We start from the raw sequence: 16,058 nt of genomic DNA on the forward strand, positions 1-16,058 counted from the left end.
GAGCAGAGGCGGTCGTTGAGATAAGAGGCCCAGCTGCCAGAGCTGTAATTGGGGAGGGGCCTGACATCATTGGGGATGGGCTGCCATGTCGCTAGGAAGCGGGGCATGGCATGGGGTCCCCAAAAGTGTAAGTCTATTGGGTGCGGCTGGGGAGCATGATCAGCCGATTGAGTTGGATGCTCGGTCATGATCAGCCGATTGAGTTGGATGCTCGGTCATGATCACAATGAATGGCCTACTCCTCTGTCCTATGTTTCTATAACTAACAGAGCAAGCTCCAGGGGTCAAATGGCTCAGCTCTTATTTCTTCCACATTGGGATCATTTAGGAAAAGGAATAAGGATGGAAAAAAACAATAGAAACTGGGAAGAGTACTGGATGTCACCTAAACAGAGTGAAGAAATGTCCTTGCTCAAGAGGGTAAAAAGATTGACCCAGACTTTTTAATGGAATTAACTGAATCCTCTGGATCACACGTCCAGCATAACTCGGGTACAATTTCCAACCAGTTCCACGTATTTTGTACTGTATTTCATCTTCCGGCAGGCCGCAAATGTTTTCATTAAAACACATGTGATAGCTGCAATGTAATTGCTCTCCATTAAGGACGGCCGGGGCGGGGTGGTGGAGATGGGACAGGCGCGGCACACACCAATCTGGGTCACTGGGCCGTCGCCATGGAGACGGCATTCCCTTTGACCTGTGAGCAATTGGAAGTTCCGGCTGAGGGCTCGAAATTCGAATAGTTGTCACGGAGATGCAGCTTGGAGGCGGCAAAGGGATGGGGAGTAACGAGGATCAGGCCCTCGACTCCATCATCGAGCGCTTAAAACGTCGCTACCTCGGCAATAGGCAGACGGAGAGCAGGAGCGCGGTTTATACTGGAAGCAGGATCGGCGAGCGGTTTAAACCGTGCCTCGGGGACTCGGAGGATCAGGTGAGAGGATGGCGGAGGCCGGGGAGGGTGGCAGCCCATTCCAGAAGCTGGGCCGGCACCACCGTCTTGAGATGCCGTGAAGTTAAAAGACCAGCATGTCTCTGACTGCACGCTTAAAATCACCTAATCTGAACCTGGAGTCAATATTCAAACCTCGGCCAATCTCGTTATTTGATCTTGCGTGTTTCCATGTTGGAGTTATTGTGCTAAATTTTTTTAAAAACCAGCCTCAAAAAGTGAGCCACGAGTGAATTGGCACCGGGTAAATCAGATTAGAGAGATAGATAACTGCACATGGCTCAAAGACTGATGTTGAAGAAATGGGGTTCGATTTGTGGGAAAAGTGGTAGCTGTACTGTCGGAACAGGATTCATCTGAACTACAGGGGCTAGTCTGGCTACTGTTATAACAAGGGCGTTGGAATGGGTTTAAACTAAATAGTGGATGGAGGGGAGATGTGGTGAATTAAAGGAAAACAACAAGATAATGGTGCAGGGTAGGGATTTAGGTGATTGCAATCAGAGTATGGTTGAAGGGACAGAACATACAAACCGTGTACCCGCAGATAAAGTTAAAGGTTCTGAACCTAAATGAATACCGCATTCATTACAAAATGGATGAATTATTATCATAGATTGAAATAAATGTGTATGACTTGTTACAGTCTTATACCCTACATATCCCTACAAATCTTTGCAATCTCTCCTACCTCTCACTTATCACTGACCTATTTTGCTCCACCCCCTCTTATACAATATATAATCCATCACATTTCTCCCTCACTTTAGCTCTGAAGAAGTTGCATGGACTCAACATTAACTCTGCTTCTCTCTCAGCAGATGTTGCCACACCTGAGTTTTTCAGCACTTTATGACTTAATTTGCAATAATGTAGCTGAAGACAATCAGATTGGCAACAGTTGCCTGGAAAATGAGTTCATAGTGTATTCTGGATAATTTCTAAGAGTAGTACATTCTAGCACCAACCAAAGGGAGTAGGCTATTGTAGACCTGGCAATATACAATGAGACACAATTGATTAATCTCCTAGTAAAGGAACGGGGAAGGCAGTAACACAATGGTATTGTCACTGGACAAATAACCCAGGATAAGGTTCTGGGGACCTAGGCTCAGATGGTGAAATTTAAATTTAATAAAAAGCCTTATGATGGCCATTAAACTGTTGTTGATAGTTGTAAAAACCCATCTGGTTTACTAATTCCCTTTAGGGAAGAAAATCTGCCATCCTTACCTGGTCTGGCTCCTGATCCACAGCAGTGTGGTTGATTCTTACAATATCCTTTGAAATGGCCTAACAAGCCATTCAGTTCAAGGGCAATTAGGGATGACCAATAAATGCTGGCCCAGATTCCATGAACAATTTAAAAAATAAAAAATAAAAAAAAATAATAATAATAATAATAACATGATCCAGTCCTTTTCTCTAACACGCCGTTGCCCACTGCCTATATTGGTTCTCAGTTAAGCAGTGCCTTGTTTTCAGATCCCTCCAAGAACTTGCACTTCTGGATCTCTGGTCTCCTGCCCTCCAGATATTGGCGTTCCTCTAAATCCAGCCTTGTGAGTGTCCCCAGTTTTAAATAGTGGCTGTGCCTTCAGCTACCAAGACCCTAAGCTCTGAAATTCCTTCCTAAACCTCACTGCTGCTCTCTCTTTCTTTGCTTCTTAAAACCTACCGCATTGGCCAAACATGTGTCTATCTGCACCAGTATCATGTCTTTCAGTGTCAAATCTTGCTTTATCGCGCTGTGAAGTGCCTTGGGAAGTTCTATTGTGTTAAATATTGTGAGGAGAAATTTCTTCACCCAGAGAGTGGTGAATCTGTGGAATTCACTTCCACAGAAAGTAGTTGATGCCAAAACATTGTGTGATTTTGAAGAAGGAATTAGATATAGCTCTTGGGGCTAAAGGGATCAAGGAACATGGAGGTGCAGGCGGGATCAGGGTTTGAATTTGATGATCATCCATGATAATGAATGGCAGAGCAGGCTCGAAGGGCTGAATGGCCTACTCCTATTTTAAAAAATTCATTTATGGAATGGGAGTGTTGCTGCTTAGGCCAGAATTTATTGTCCATCCCTAGTTGCCCTTTTGGAAGGTGGTGGGGAACTGCCTTCTAGAACACTGCAGTTCCTGAGGTGTAGGTAATGTGCTGTTAGGAAGGGAGTTCCCAGGGTTTTGAGCCAGTGACAGGGAAGGAATGCCGATATATTTCCAAGTCAGGATGGCGAGTGACTTGGAGGGGAGCCTCCAGGTGTCGGGGTTCCCATGTATCAGCTGCTCTTGTCCTTCTAGATGGTAGTGGTCATGGGTTTGGAATGTGCTGTCCAAAGAACCTTGGCAAGATCCTGCAGTGCATCTTGTTCTGTGATGGAGGGGTTGAATGTTTGTGGAAAGGGTAGCAATCGAGTAGGCTGCTTTGTCCTGGGTGGTATCAGGCTTCCTGAGTGTTGTTGGAGCTGCACTCATCCAGGCAAATGGGGAGTATTCCATTACACCCCTGACTTCCACCCCTTTCATCGAGAAATTTGCTGACAATATGACTATAGTGGTCCGGATCTCGAATAACGACAAGTCAGAACACAGGAGGGAGATAGAGAACCTAGTGGAGTGGTGCAGCGATAACAATCTAACCCCAATTCTAGCAAAACGAAAGAGCTGGTCATTGACTTCAGGAAGCAAGGTACTGTCCGCATCAACAGGGCCGAGGTGGAGATGAGTAGCAGTTTCAAATTCCATGGGGTACACATCTCCAAAAATCTGTCCTGGTCCACCCAAGTCGACGCTACCACCAAGAAAGCACATCAGCGCTTATACTTCCTCAGGAAACTAAGGACATTCGGCATTTCCACATTAACTCTTACCAACTTTTACAGATGCACCATAGAACGTATCCTCTCTGGCTGCATCACAGCCTGGTACGGCAACTGCTCGGCCCAAGACTGAAAGAAACTTCAGAGAGTCGTGAACACAGCCCAGTCCATCACACGAACCTGCCTCCCATCCGTTGACTCCATCTACACCTCCCGTTGCCTGGGAAAAATGTGCAGCATAATCAAAGACCCCTCCCACCCGGCTTACTCACTCTTCCAACTTCTTCCATCGGGCAGGAGATACAAAAGTATGAGAACACGCCCGTACAGACTCAAAAACAGCTTCTTCCCCGCTGTTAGCAGACTCCTAAATGATTCCCTTATGGACTGACCTGATTAACACCATCCCTGTATGCTTCACCCGATGCCGGTGTTTGTAGTTACATTGTGTACCTTGTGTTGCCCTGTTATGTATTTTCTTTTCATGTACTTAATGCTCGCAGAAAAATACTTTTCACTGTACCTCGGTACACGTGACAATAAACAAATCCAATCCAACTTGTGCCTTGTAGATGATGGACAGGCTTTGGAGGGTCACGAGGTGAGTTACTCAAAGTAGGATTCCTAGCCTTTGACCTGCTCTGGTAGCCACAGTATTAATATGGCTCGTCCAGTTCATTTTCTGATCAAGGGTAACCCCAGAATGTTGACTGGAGGATTCAACAAAGGTAATGCCATTGAATGTCAAGGGACGATATATATAAATATACCTATCACCTCCTTGAAACCATTTAATGACTCCGATTCCACCGCACAATGGGGCAGCGAGTTCCACAAATTCACCATCCTCTACGAGAAGTAGTTCCTCCTCATCTCAGTTTTAAATCTGCCGCTTTTCATCCTATATCAGTGACCTCTCGTTCTAGATTGCCTCACAAGGGGGAACATTTGGTCTATGTTTACTTTCATCACTCCCATTTAGGAGCTTGTATATCTCGTTCAGATCCTCATCCTTCTAAACGTCAGCGAGTATAAGCACAAACTGTTTAATATCTCCTTGTACGTCAACACTTTCATCCCTGGAATTAATCTGGTGAATCTCCTCGGAACTGCCTCCAATGTCACTAGATCCTTCCTCAAATAAGGAGACCAAAACTTTTTGAATCTGCTTTCCATTTAGACAATTAGCCGTTCTATTTTTTTGACCAAAATGGATAACTTCACACTTATCTACATTTAAACTTCATCTGCCTATCTATATCCATCTGTAAAATATTTATCTCCTCCTCACTGCCTGCTTTCCCACCTATTTTAGTATTCACTGTTGTTGACTCCATCACTTCACTGATGATGGAGAGTAGACTGACTGTGTGATTGCCTGGGTTGGATTTGTCCTGTTTCTTGTATACAGGATGTAGGAGCGGTTTCAAGACCTGTGTATTGAGGCAGCTTCCATGTGAGGTTATTCCCTGTGGCTCAACTCACTACAGAGAGGAAAAAAACACATTGACAACCTGGACAAGATGGCTATTTAATCAAGCTTGTTACGTGTACACGGAGAACAGACTGGATATCTGCCAAGATCTGTTCTGCTGAACAAAGGCCAGAATATAGTACTTGTACAGTTTCCAAAAATCAATAGCCCACCCCAGTTGGACACGATCCAATCCCTGAAGCTGCTACGTTTAAACTTCTCCAATAGAATTGCAAGCAGCGCATGATTGATCCTCATCCTGACAGCTAAGCTTGCTCGTAATTTGCTGTAGTGTTGTAGCTGTATTGGAATAGCTTGGCTTGGGGTGCGGCAAATTCTGGAGCACATGTCTTCAGTACTATTGCCAGAATGTTTCTATGTGCTATATAAGAAATAGCTGTTGCAGTTGTAAATCTGCCAGAAAAAGTTGAATCTAGTCATTGTGCCATACTCCACTTTCCATTCCAGAAGACCCTGATTTCACGCTGGTTCTCGATTATGTGATGTGCCTTTATCAAACCTCGAGCACACTTGTGTCCCTCAGATGCAAAAACTTTGCTCTTGGTCCGAGCACCAACAGCCTGCAATCAAGCTTCTGTGAGAATCTCGAACTCTGCTCTTGATCCGAGCACCAGCAGCCTGCAATCAAGCTTCTGTGAGAATCTCGCAATGTAGGAGATGTCCTCGAGAGCCAATCCTAGTATCCTGGGCTTCGTCCACTTCACTGCCAATTACCACAACCATGTGCCAAAATGACATTGCTCCAGGTCACATGGAACTGTTTCACCATTTGGAGGCTCCGGTTTAGAAGCACTACAATAGAGGCAGTGGACAAATTCGAGAACCTTTATTCGATGATAAACATTAATGGTACAACCAAGAATGAAATCCAGGTTAGATTAATTACAGGAAAAGTTATGAGCAGCACGGCTAGAAGCATCATCATGAAGTTGAAAAAAATGTCCAGTACAGTCAGCAGTGTGGAGTGTTCACTTTATGGATGTAAGGGCTGGACTCTGAAGAAAGAGCATGAAAGGAGGATAAAAGCTTCTAAAATGTTGATATGGCAGAGGATGCTTTGAATCAGGTGGATGGACAGAAAGTCAAAGCTCCGGAATAAAAATGGTTGCTAAGTACAGTTAGAGAGAGGAAGATGGTCAAGAATGGAAGCAAAGATTGATAGCCTTGACCTAACAATTGAAGGAGAAATTGAGAGTGCAAACAGAAGACGAAGAAAACAAAAACTGGATGGGTGGCTAACATTAAGATGTGGACTGAGGGAGGCTTAAAGAAAGCCAGAGAAGGAGCAAGGTGGTGTCACCATCCCACTAATGGTGACAACAGGCGAACCCTTGAGCGCTTGATTTAAGCTTGCTGGCTACAGTCAGGTAAACCTTGACAATGCATTAAAGTCCCAGAGTGCTCCACAGCCAATTTGTATATAATTTAGTTGCTGCAATAAATGTGGTAACCAATTCTTGTAGGGCAACTTTACACCAGCAGCAGTAACTCCCTTGCTACTCACTCCTCTCTGGCTGGTTCCATACTGGCCAATTTTATTCATGCAGGGACCTGCTAATGATTTCTCCGCCCCCCTCATTGGGGAGACTCATACTCCCTAAGGATTGTGGGATGCCATTACTCCCCAGCCAGTGGTAAGCAAGCAGGTTATAACGTCCCTCCCCCCAAAGTCCAAGGAATCCACTGAAGACCCTGGCAAGGAGGGCGTCGGACTCGTTTTGTCGCAGGCCGGACACCATTTGCACAAGGCGCTGGATCGGGCGGCGTGTAATGAGACGGAGAACGGCGCTTCCGTGATGAACTGCGTGACGGTTGTACATCCACGGCCCGTGTGACCGAGGACTCCCCTTCTGAGGCGTCCTGTGTCTCCATCTCGGAGTCGGAGGCCAAAGCCTCTGTCATCTTGGCGCCCCAATCTCCACTTGGTTCTGCAACGAACTGTGCAGGCTTTGAGTGCGGTGCCAAAGGAAGATCGTGAGGAACACCCTCCAAGTGTCTGGTCTCTGCGGCTGTAGAAGTGAGCTCCGGGGTCAGGGAATCTTTGGAAGAGGCGGCCTTCTGGACCGAACGTGGTCTACATGCTTGCGCTGGAGACTACCCTGGGCTTGCACCTGGTAAGAGATCGGGCCCATTCGTCGATAACGGCAGGGACCCACTGGGCACCACCAGCAAAATTTCAAATGAACACTGGGTCACTAGGCGCAAACTGCCGAATCGGCCGATGCCGAGAAAGGCCATGTCCCTGCCATTCTTGAGTTTCCAAGAGCCGGTGCAGACACAATGGGCCGAATGGCCTCCTTCTGCACTGTAAATTCTATGATGAACCTCGCAAACTCCTCACTTGTGAAAGGAGTGCCGTTGTCTGAGATGAGCACCTCGGGGAGGCCATGCGCACTGAAAGACAAACGTATCTTCTCGATCGTTGCGCAGGACATTGTGCCTACCATCTTGTGCCTACCATCTTATGCACCTATAGCCATTTAGACTGGGCATCGATTAATAGAAGGAACATGGATCCTTGAAAAGGACCGGTGAAATCCACATGCAAGCGCGCCCAAGGCCGCCCTGGCCATTCCCAGTGATGTAGGGGCCCGGCCGGTGGAAGCTTCTGATGCTCCTGGCAAATGGAGCAGTTTTGGGCCACCTTCTCGGTGTCGAGGCCTGGCCACCAGACATAACTCCGGGCCAACATTTTCATTTTGGTCACACCCGGATGGCCATTGTGCAAGTCCTATAGTATCAGGTCCTGTCCTTTATTCCGGGACAAGAGGATACCGTCCTCCACGCTAAATTCTGACAGCTTGGAGGAAAATGCCCGCAACTCGCCTGGGAGCTGTCTATGCTGCCCACCATACAGGACTATGTGTCGAGCCTTTGACAGGACTGGTTCCGTCTGGGTCCACTCGCGGATCTGTTATGCCGTGACAAGGAGTCCATAAAATTTAGGATTGCAACCACCTCGCCTGTCGTAGGGGTTGACATGGGGCCGGTCGACAAAGGCAATCGGCTCAGTGCATCGGCATTCGCTACCTGGGTCCCTGGTTTATGCTCCAGAGAATATTCCGTAGGCAGCGAGGAGTCCCAGCAGAGGATTATGATCGGTCACGATAGTGAAATGGCGGCCATACACATACTGGTGGAATCTTTTCACCGCAAAGACCGCCGCCAGGATCTCCTTCTCGACCTGCACGTACTACTTTTCCGCTGCAAATAATGTGCGGGAGGGCGAAAGCTATTGGCCGCTCGGCCCTGTTCTCCATCTTGTGGGACAGGATGGCCCCAATACCATATGGGAATGCATCACGCATGATGAGCAAAGGCTTTCCAGGATCATAGTGGGTTAGTATCCCTAACAACGACAATGGCTGTTTTACCTGCCGGAAAGCAGTTTCTTGCGGCGGACTCCAAACCCAGGTGTGATTCTTCTTTAGCAGAAGATGCAACGGGGCCAGCGTAGTTGCCAGATTGGGGAGGAACTTCCCGTAATAATTCATGAGGCCTAGAAAAGAACGAAGATGCGAAGAGTCAGTCGGGGCGGGGGCCTGTTGAATTGCACGCACCTTCTCTGCAACGGGGTGCAAATCTTCGCGATCCACTCGATAACCCAGGTAGACCACTTCCTTCGCCTGAAAGATGCATTTTGTACGACGTAAATGGACTCCAGCCTCTGAGAAGCGTCTAAGGACAGCCTCCACATTTTCCAAATGTTCCTGCAACTGTATATTCATACAGGCCCCTGTGTGTATTAATATTTGCATATGGCTGGGAGGCAGGGTCCAGCTCCAACTTTAGTTAGGCGTGACTCCTATCTAATTTTGTGAACGAGAGTCCGCCTGCAAGCTTCGTGTAGAGATCTTCTATGCAGGGCATTGGATATCTGTCAAGCCGGGAAGCCGTATTGACTGTAAATTTATAGTCGCCGCACAAGCGAACTGTGGCATCTGGCTTCATTACCGGTACAATTGGCGCTGCCCAGTCAGCGAAACGGACGGGCCTGATAATACCCAAGGACTCCAAACGAGTGAGCTCACCTTGAGCAGGGCATAAGGCACCGGGCGCGCCTGGAAACAGTACGGAGTGGCTCCTGGTTCGACCTGGATATGGACTTTTATCTTCCCGAAACTGGGCTGGAATACATCTGGGTACCGTCCCAGTATGTCCGTCAACCCTCCAGAACCTGTTTGAAGGATGTGCTGCCACTACATCCGCAAATGGCGCAACCAGTCCCGACTCAACAGGCTGGGCCTGTGGCCGCGCACCACGATAAGTGGGAAACGTCCCTCCTGGCATCCATAAACAGCAGGAGTCATCGTAGTTCCAGCGATGTCCAATGGTTTCCCCCGTGCTGGTGGCCAACCTGGCCTGTGTGTCGGTTAATGTAAGGGTCTGTATACCCTGCTTGATGCGGTCGAATGTCCTCCTGGGCGATCACGGAGACCGCTGCGCCAGTGTCCAATTCCATCTCAAGCTGGTGACCCATTGACCCGTACTGTCACCTTATTGGGGGCCACACGGGGAGCTGCCACACATTGCAGCTGCAGGCAGTCGTCTTCCATCTCCACGTCCTCGGGTGTAGTCCCCGCAGGTTCATCCAAATGGAAGGTACGGCCCCTGGGCTAGCCCCAGTTTCTGTCGGAACGACGGCGCCTCTGGCACTCCCAGGACCAGCGACGGGGTCGGCGTCCACAAGTCCGACACTGACATGACTCCTCATCCGTTGGTTCTGGAGAAGGCTCCCTTCGGGAAGGAACGTCCGGCGGCCACTGGCGTCGATCCGGATGTCGCCCCGCCCAAGGTACGGCAGGGGTGCGGGGAGATGCTTTTGGACGGATGGTGTTGCGCTCCAAGGCGGGCCCTTCCATTCCCTGTAGCTCCTGCACTCCCCGTTCTGTGCTCTCTCGGGACAATACTATCTGAATGACCTGTTGAAAAGTCAATGTTGGCTCAGCTAACAACTTTCTCTGGGTGGCCGCATTGTTAATACTGTAAACCAAAAGGTCACGTAACATTTCTGACAATGTCTCACCATAGTCACAGTACTCTGCAATCCTACATAGCCTGGATAGAAACTCTGCAAGGGATTCTCCTGGGTTCCTCTCAGCAATATTAAACCGGTAATGCTGGACTATCGTGGACGGGGTTAGGTTAAAATGTTGCCCCACTGAGGTCACAAGTTCATCAAACATCTTTGTGTCCGGCGCAGCTGGGTACGTAAGGCTCCTTATCACTCCAAACGTATGCGGGCCGCAGACGGTGAATAAAATGACCACCTGGCACTCGTTTTCGGTGATGCTGTTTGCCCGGAAATAGTAACGCATCCGTTGTGCATACGGGGTCCAACTTTCCAGCGCAGCATCAAAGACATCCAAACGTCCATAAAGAGGCATGGTGTAACAGAAAAAAACGTCCAACCTGTATCCAACAAAAATCCAGGGAGGAGGCTTCAGCAGCGTAGACAGCTATCCATTTCAACCCTCGTCGCTAGTTTTGTGAGGACCACGAAGAATCCAGCACGAGTTGTAGCTGCTCACTCATCTCTGGCTGGTTCCATACTGGCCAGCTTTAATTATGCAGGGACCAGCTAATGATTTCTTGCAAGGGCAGCTGACCGGCACACGTCAATATAGTGGCCGAGAACTTAATTGAGTTATCCATAATCAAGATTGCTCTTTTTCAAGTAGAGAAGCTTGATTAGTTTGCAACTTTATATTCACTGGTCGCTGTGGAACCCCAAGTTGACGCAAGATAGTTTGAACTAATTTCCATACCAAAAGCTCTACACCTGCAACCACAACTGGATATTTTGGAACCTGCATTACACTTTGTGGGGAAGATGATGAAGGAGGCCAGAACAACAGTGATGAAAACATTCTGATGATTGTGATCAGGATGCCAATCCACCTGGCAATTAAGGATACTAATGATATAGAACAACCTAATATAGGCACTGACTTTCACAAATAAGGACCAACAACAGAAGCTGTGACAATAGCATTGAGAGATGTGCAGAACACCAAGCTGACTCCTGAGGTCCAGTCTGGAAAGGATGTAACTGAAATGTACTAGCTGCTGATCTCACATGGGTACAAGGAAGTGTAACCTCTCTGTATCTAGTAGAGGCAGTAGAACAGCAACCTGACCCAGTACAACACTGGTGAATAACTGAACCCAAGGTGACATTCAGTTCTATTCCAGATGTTGTCTTGACTGCTGAAGCTCTCCATGCCAAGACCTAGTGAACAGCAAACTCACACTGACATGCGAGCAATGTATGCACAGGCTGAACAACTGCAAGCAGAAAGATCAACCCTATAATATTGACAGAAATATCTATAACTCCACTTGAGAATAATCTTCATCTTTCATTTGTCTAACAGATTAATTCTTGAATGTGACATTGGAAGTGCACAACACTTCATTCAGGTACACAAATCATTGAATGTACCTAAGCAGTTAATGCTTTTGCAAAGCAACAAACTTACTCTGAAGATTGCAGGCCCACTACAACTACACACATGAACAGGTCAATATGAATCTGGCAAAGTTTCAAGAAAGAACAGCCAACTTCAATCTCTGAAGGATTACAAGGGAGAAGAGGACATATTTTTATTACCTTTTATGCTGCACACTTAACTAGAATCTCTACAGAAACAACTTCCAGTGGCGGCCATGGTGTGAGTGGTCACACACAGGGCAGCTTCTGCTTGAAGGTGTGGAAAAGAGCTCTTTTTATCCGACGTTGGGTGTGCATCCGATGGAAAAATGTAACTGAAGGTCGGAGGAGAATTTTCCCTGGAGTGGCATGTCTGCTGATCACCAAACCCAGCAGAAGGTGAAGGATCTTGTCAAGGAGTTGGAAGAGATCTGTGGTGCAGCAGCTAGTGGAAGGTCACAGATGGAACAGTTAATGGCCTTCAAGGAAGAGTTCCGCCAGCAGAGAGGGAGGTGCAGGAGGATCGATCGAAGGCCATCAAAGAGGCTGTGGCACCCCTGAAGGGCTCGATGGAGAGGGTGGAAAAACGTCTGGAGGCTCCGGTCGCTGTTCCGCGATAGACTGATGGCACTGGATTGGATTGAATTTGTTTATCGTCGCGTGCAGCTCAAACAGATCATTTAGTACATGAAAAGAAAACACATAATAGGGCAACATGAGGTACACAAAATACCTAGGTATACGGGAGTGTAGTATTAATCAGATCAATCCATAAGAGAGTCATTTAGGAGTCTGCTAACAGCGGGGAAGAAGCTGTTTTGGAATTTGTGCATGTTTTCAGACTTTTTTATCTCCTGCCCGACGGGAGAAGTTGGAAGAGTGAGCTGGGTGGGAGGGGTCTTTGATTATGCCATCCGCTATCCCAAGGCAGCGGGAGGTGTAGATAGTCAATGGATGGATGGGAGGTGGGTTTGTGTGATAGCCTGGGCGGTGTTCACGGCTCTCAAGTTTCTTGCGGTCTTGGGCTGAGCAGTTGCCATATCAGGCTGTGAGGCAGAGAGATTGGATACTTTCTATGGTGCACCTGTAAAAGTTGGTAAGAGTTTGGAGGTGGAGCTCTTGGGAGACCTTTATTGACAGCAAAGGTGGAGGGGCAGGAAAACAGGTCGAGGAGGCCGAATCTGCAAACAGTTGGCCAGCCTGAAGGAGTGGAATGAGCGAGTGCCACGTGATACATTTTGAGGATTCTGGCGGTGGTGGACAGAGCACACGGGTCTCTGAGGCAGAATTCAGGAGCTGGGGAGCCGTTAAACGTGAGACTCCACAAGTTTGTGGAGAAAGAGAGATCTTACAGTGGGCCAGGGAGAAGTGGAATGGGAGGGGAACACGGCCCGAATATACCAGGACATTGGAGCTGAAGTGGCAAAGCACGTGCAGGGTTCAACACGGCCAAGGCAGTGTTATATCGGTGGCAGATCAGGTTTGGGGTGCTCTACCCGGCGAAACAATGCGTGACTTATGAAGGGAATATTATTTTGAGACCTCCGAAGCGGTCAATGACTTTATCAAAGAACACAAACTGGGGAAGAACTGAATTATTTTGGGAATGGAGGTGCCTGCACTCGAGTAATGGAGAATATGGGTAGAGTGGGTTTGGAGGGAGGTTTCTTTTTCCTTTTCCTCCAATGTGGAGGAGCTTTTTTCTGTTGGGTTGACACAGGATAGCTGGAGTGAAAAGTTTGTTACGGCCCCCCCCCCCCCCTCATGCTGCCTGTTGCTGTTTGTTTTTTTCTTTTTGTTTGTCTTTGGGGAAGGTGACCTGTGGTTCGAGATGAGTCTTTGTTTGGGAGGGGGCAGTCTGCGGGGAGCTTTCTTCACAGAACAGAGAAGTGAGGGGGGGTCAATAGGAGGAGCCTTTGGGCAGGAGTTGCCATGCTGGTAGGTAATGCTGGTGAACGGAAGTGAAGTTCGCGGGGGGGGGGGGGGGGGGGGGAGGGAAGAGATGCGACGCGGTGAGGTTGGAGAAGAAACATGGTCAGGGACGGAGAAAGGGGCCACCATGGATGGGCCAGGTACAGGGTGAAATCAACGAGGGTAGAGCCAAAAGGGGGAGAAGGCGGGTGAAAGAGGGGAATGGAGGTGTAAGCCCCCAATAAGGCTGATAACATGGAACGTGCGAAGGCTCAATGGACCAATGAAAAGATCTTGGGTCTTTCCGCACCTAAAGAGTTTAAAATTGGGACGATGTAAGTTTTATGTGGAGGGTTGCTGGCAGCGATCCCGAACTTGGTCACTCACCAGTTGATAATGGCTGGAGCTTTTAACTGTGTCGTAGAGTCAAAGGTAGATGGATCGAGCCCCAGGTGGATGGGTAGGATACGAATGGCAAAGGAGCTGGGCGGGTACATGGAAAAGATGGGTATGGTGGACCTGTGGCGCTTACAGAACCGAGAGGGAAGGGAGTATTCTTTATTCCCGCATGTTTATAGGTGTATTCAAGAATTGACCTTTTTGTAGTGAGACGGGAGGTTTTGGTTGGGGTGGAGGGGGCAGAGTACGCGGGGATAGTAATCTCGGACCATGCGCCTCATAGCTGGACGTTTGGCTTAGATTGGGATGGGAGCAGAGACCGGGGTGGAGGCTCGATTCGAGGCTGTTAGCAGATAGAGGGTTTTGCGATAAAGTGCAAGCTGGGATTAAAGATTATGTAGAATTGAACCAAAACGTGGGGATGGCAGCTGCCACGTTTTGTGAAGCACTAAAAGTGGAGGTCTGGGGGAGATTATCTCGTTCAAAGCACATGCGGATAGGGAAAGGAGGGAGGAATAATGAACAAGATAGTTGCGGTAGATAGGGAGTACTCGAGGGTGCCCACCACGGAGGTATTAGCAAGGAGGAAAAAGTTGCAGGGGCAATTTGATAGGTTGACAACTGGGAAGGTGTTAGGACAGCTGTGTAGAGCAAAGGGGGTGCAGTACGAATATGGGGATAAGGCGGGTCACATGTTGGCGAGTCAAATGTTAGCGCATCGGCGAGTCAAATGTTAGCGCATGAGCTTACGAAGGCAGGTGGCATCCGAGGAAGTATTGAAGATACGGACTGGGGCAGGAGATGTGCTGTCGGAGCCAGTGAAGATAAATGAGGTGTTTAGGGATTATGATAAGGAGCTGTACAGGGTGGACCCAGGGGGGTGAAGAGGGGAACATGGGACGGTTTTTAGACGAACTGACGTTTCCACAGTTGTAGGAAGAGAAGAGGCAGGTGCTAGAGGAGACCTTGGGACTGAGGGAGGGATTGGACAGTATAAGAGGTAGGAAGTCTGGTAAGGCCCTGGGGCCTGATGGTTACTCGGCGGATTCTATAAGGGTTTCGCGACGGACCTGCCGCCATGTTTCTTGGGGGCGTTTAATGAGGCGTTAGAGAAGGGGGAGCTGCTGGAGATGGTGACTTAGGCAACGATCACATTGATACCAAAGAAGGGGAAAGACTTGTTGGAATGTGAGTTATATAGGCTCACATCGCGGTTAAATACGGATGTGAAAGTGCTGGCTTAGTTGGTGGCAGGAAGGATGGAAGGTTGTGTCCTAGGGTGGTTGCGGAGGATCAACGGTTTTGTGAAGCGTAGGTCGTACCTCACAAACCTTATTGAGTTCTTTGAGAAGGTGACCAAGCAGGTGGATGAGGGTAAAGCAGTTGATGTGGTGTATATGGATTTCAGTAAAGCGTTTGATAAGGTTCCCCACGGTAGGCTACTGCAGAAAATACGGAGGCATGGGATTCAGGGAGATTTAGCAGTTTGGATCAGAAATTGGCCAGCTGGAAGAAGACAAAGGGTGGTGGTTGGTGGGAAATGTTCAGACTGGAGTCCAGTTACTAGTGGTGTACCACAAGGATCTGTTTTGGGGCCACTGCTGTTTGTAATTTTTATAAATGACCTGGAGGAGGGCGTGTAAGGATGGGTGAGTAAATTTACAGATGACACAAAAGTTGTGGACAGTGCGGAAGGATGTTACAAGTTACAGAGGGACATAGATAAGCTGCAGCGCTGGGCTGAGAGGTGGCAAATGGAGTTTAATGCAGAAAAGTGTGAGGTGATTCATTTTGGAAGGAATAACAGGAAGACTGAGTACTGGGCTCATGGTAAGATTCTTGGTAGTGTGGATGAGCAGAGAGATCTCGGTGTCTATGTACATAGATGACTGAAAGCTGCCACCCAGTTTGAGAGGGTTGTTAAGAAGGCGTTTTGGTAGAGTGATTGAGTTTCGGAGCCATGAGGTCTTTTGCAGCTGTACAAAACTCGGGTGCGGCCGCATTTGGAGTATTGCATGCAATTCTGGTTGCCGCATTATAGGAAGGATGT

General features: G+C 48.1%; 1 protein-coding gene across 3 annotated transcripts in view; it reads left to right on the forward strand.

The window, feature by feature from the left end:
* The first annotated feature begins 617 nt into the window (after nt 1-617).
* Nucleotides 618-16,058, forward strand: part of LOC140391804 (coiled-coil domain-containing protein 138-like) — a 183,847-nt gene continuing 168,406 nt past the window's right edge. For all 3 annotated transcript variants that reach the window (XM_072476701.1, XM_072476703.1, XM_072476702.1), the window contains exon 1: nt 618-937. In XM_072476701.1, coding sequence (XP_072332802.1) covers nt 758-937 — 180 coding nt within the window. In that variant the 5' untranslated portion in view covers nt 618-757. The remainder of the gene's footprint in view (nt 938-16,058) is intronic.

The sequence above is a fragment of the Scyliorhinus torazame genome, chromosome 15, assembly GCF_047496885.1.
Source record: "Scyliorhinus torazame isolate Kashiwa2021f chromosome 15, sScyTor2.1, whole genome shotgun sequence".
In the NCBI taxonomy this organism is placed as follows: Eukaryota; Metazoa; Chordata; class Chondrichthyes; order Carcharhiniformes; family Scyliorhinidae; genus Scyliorhinus; species Scyliorhinus torazame.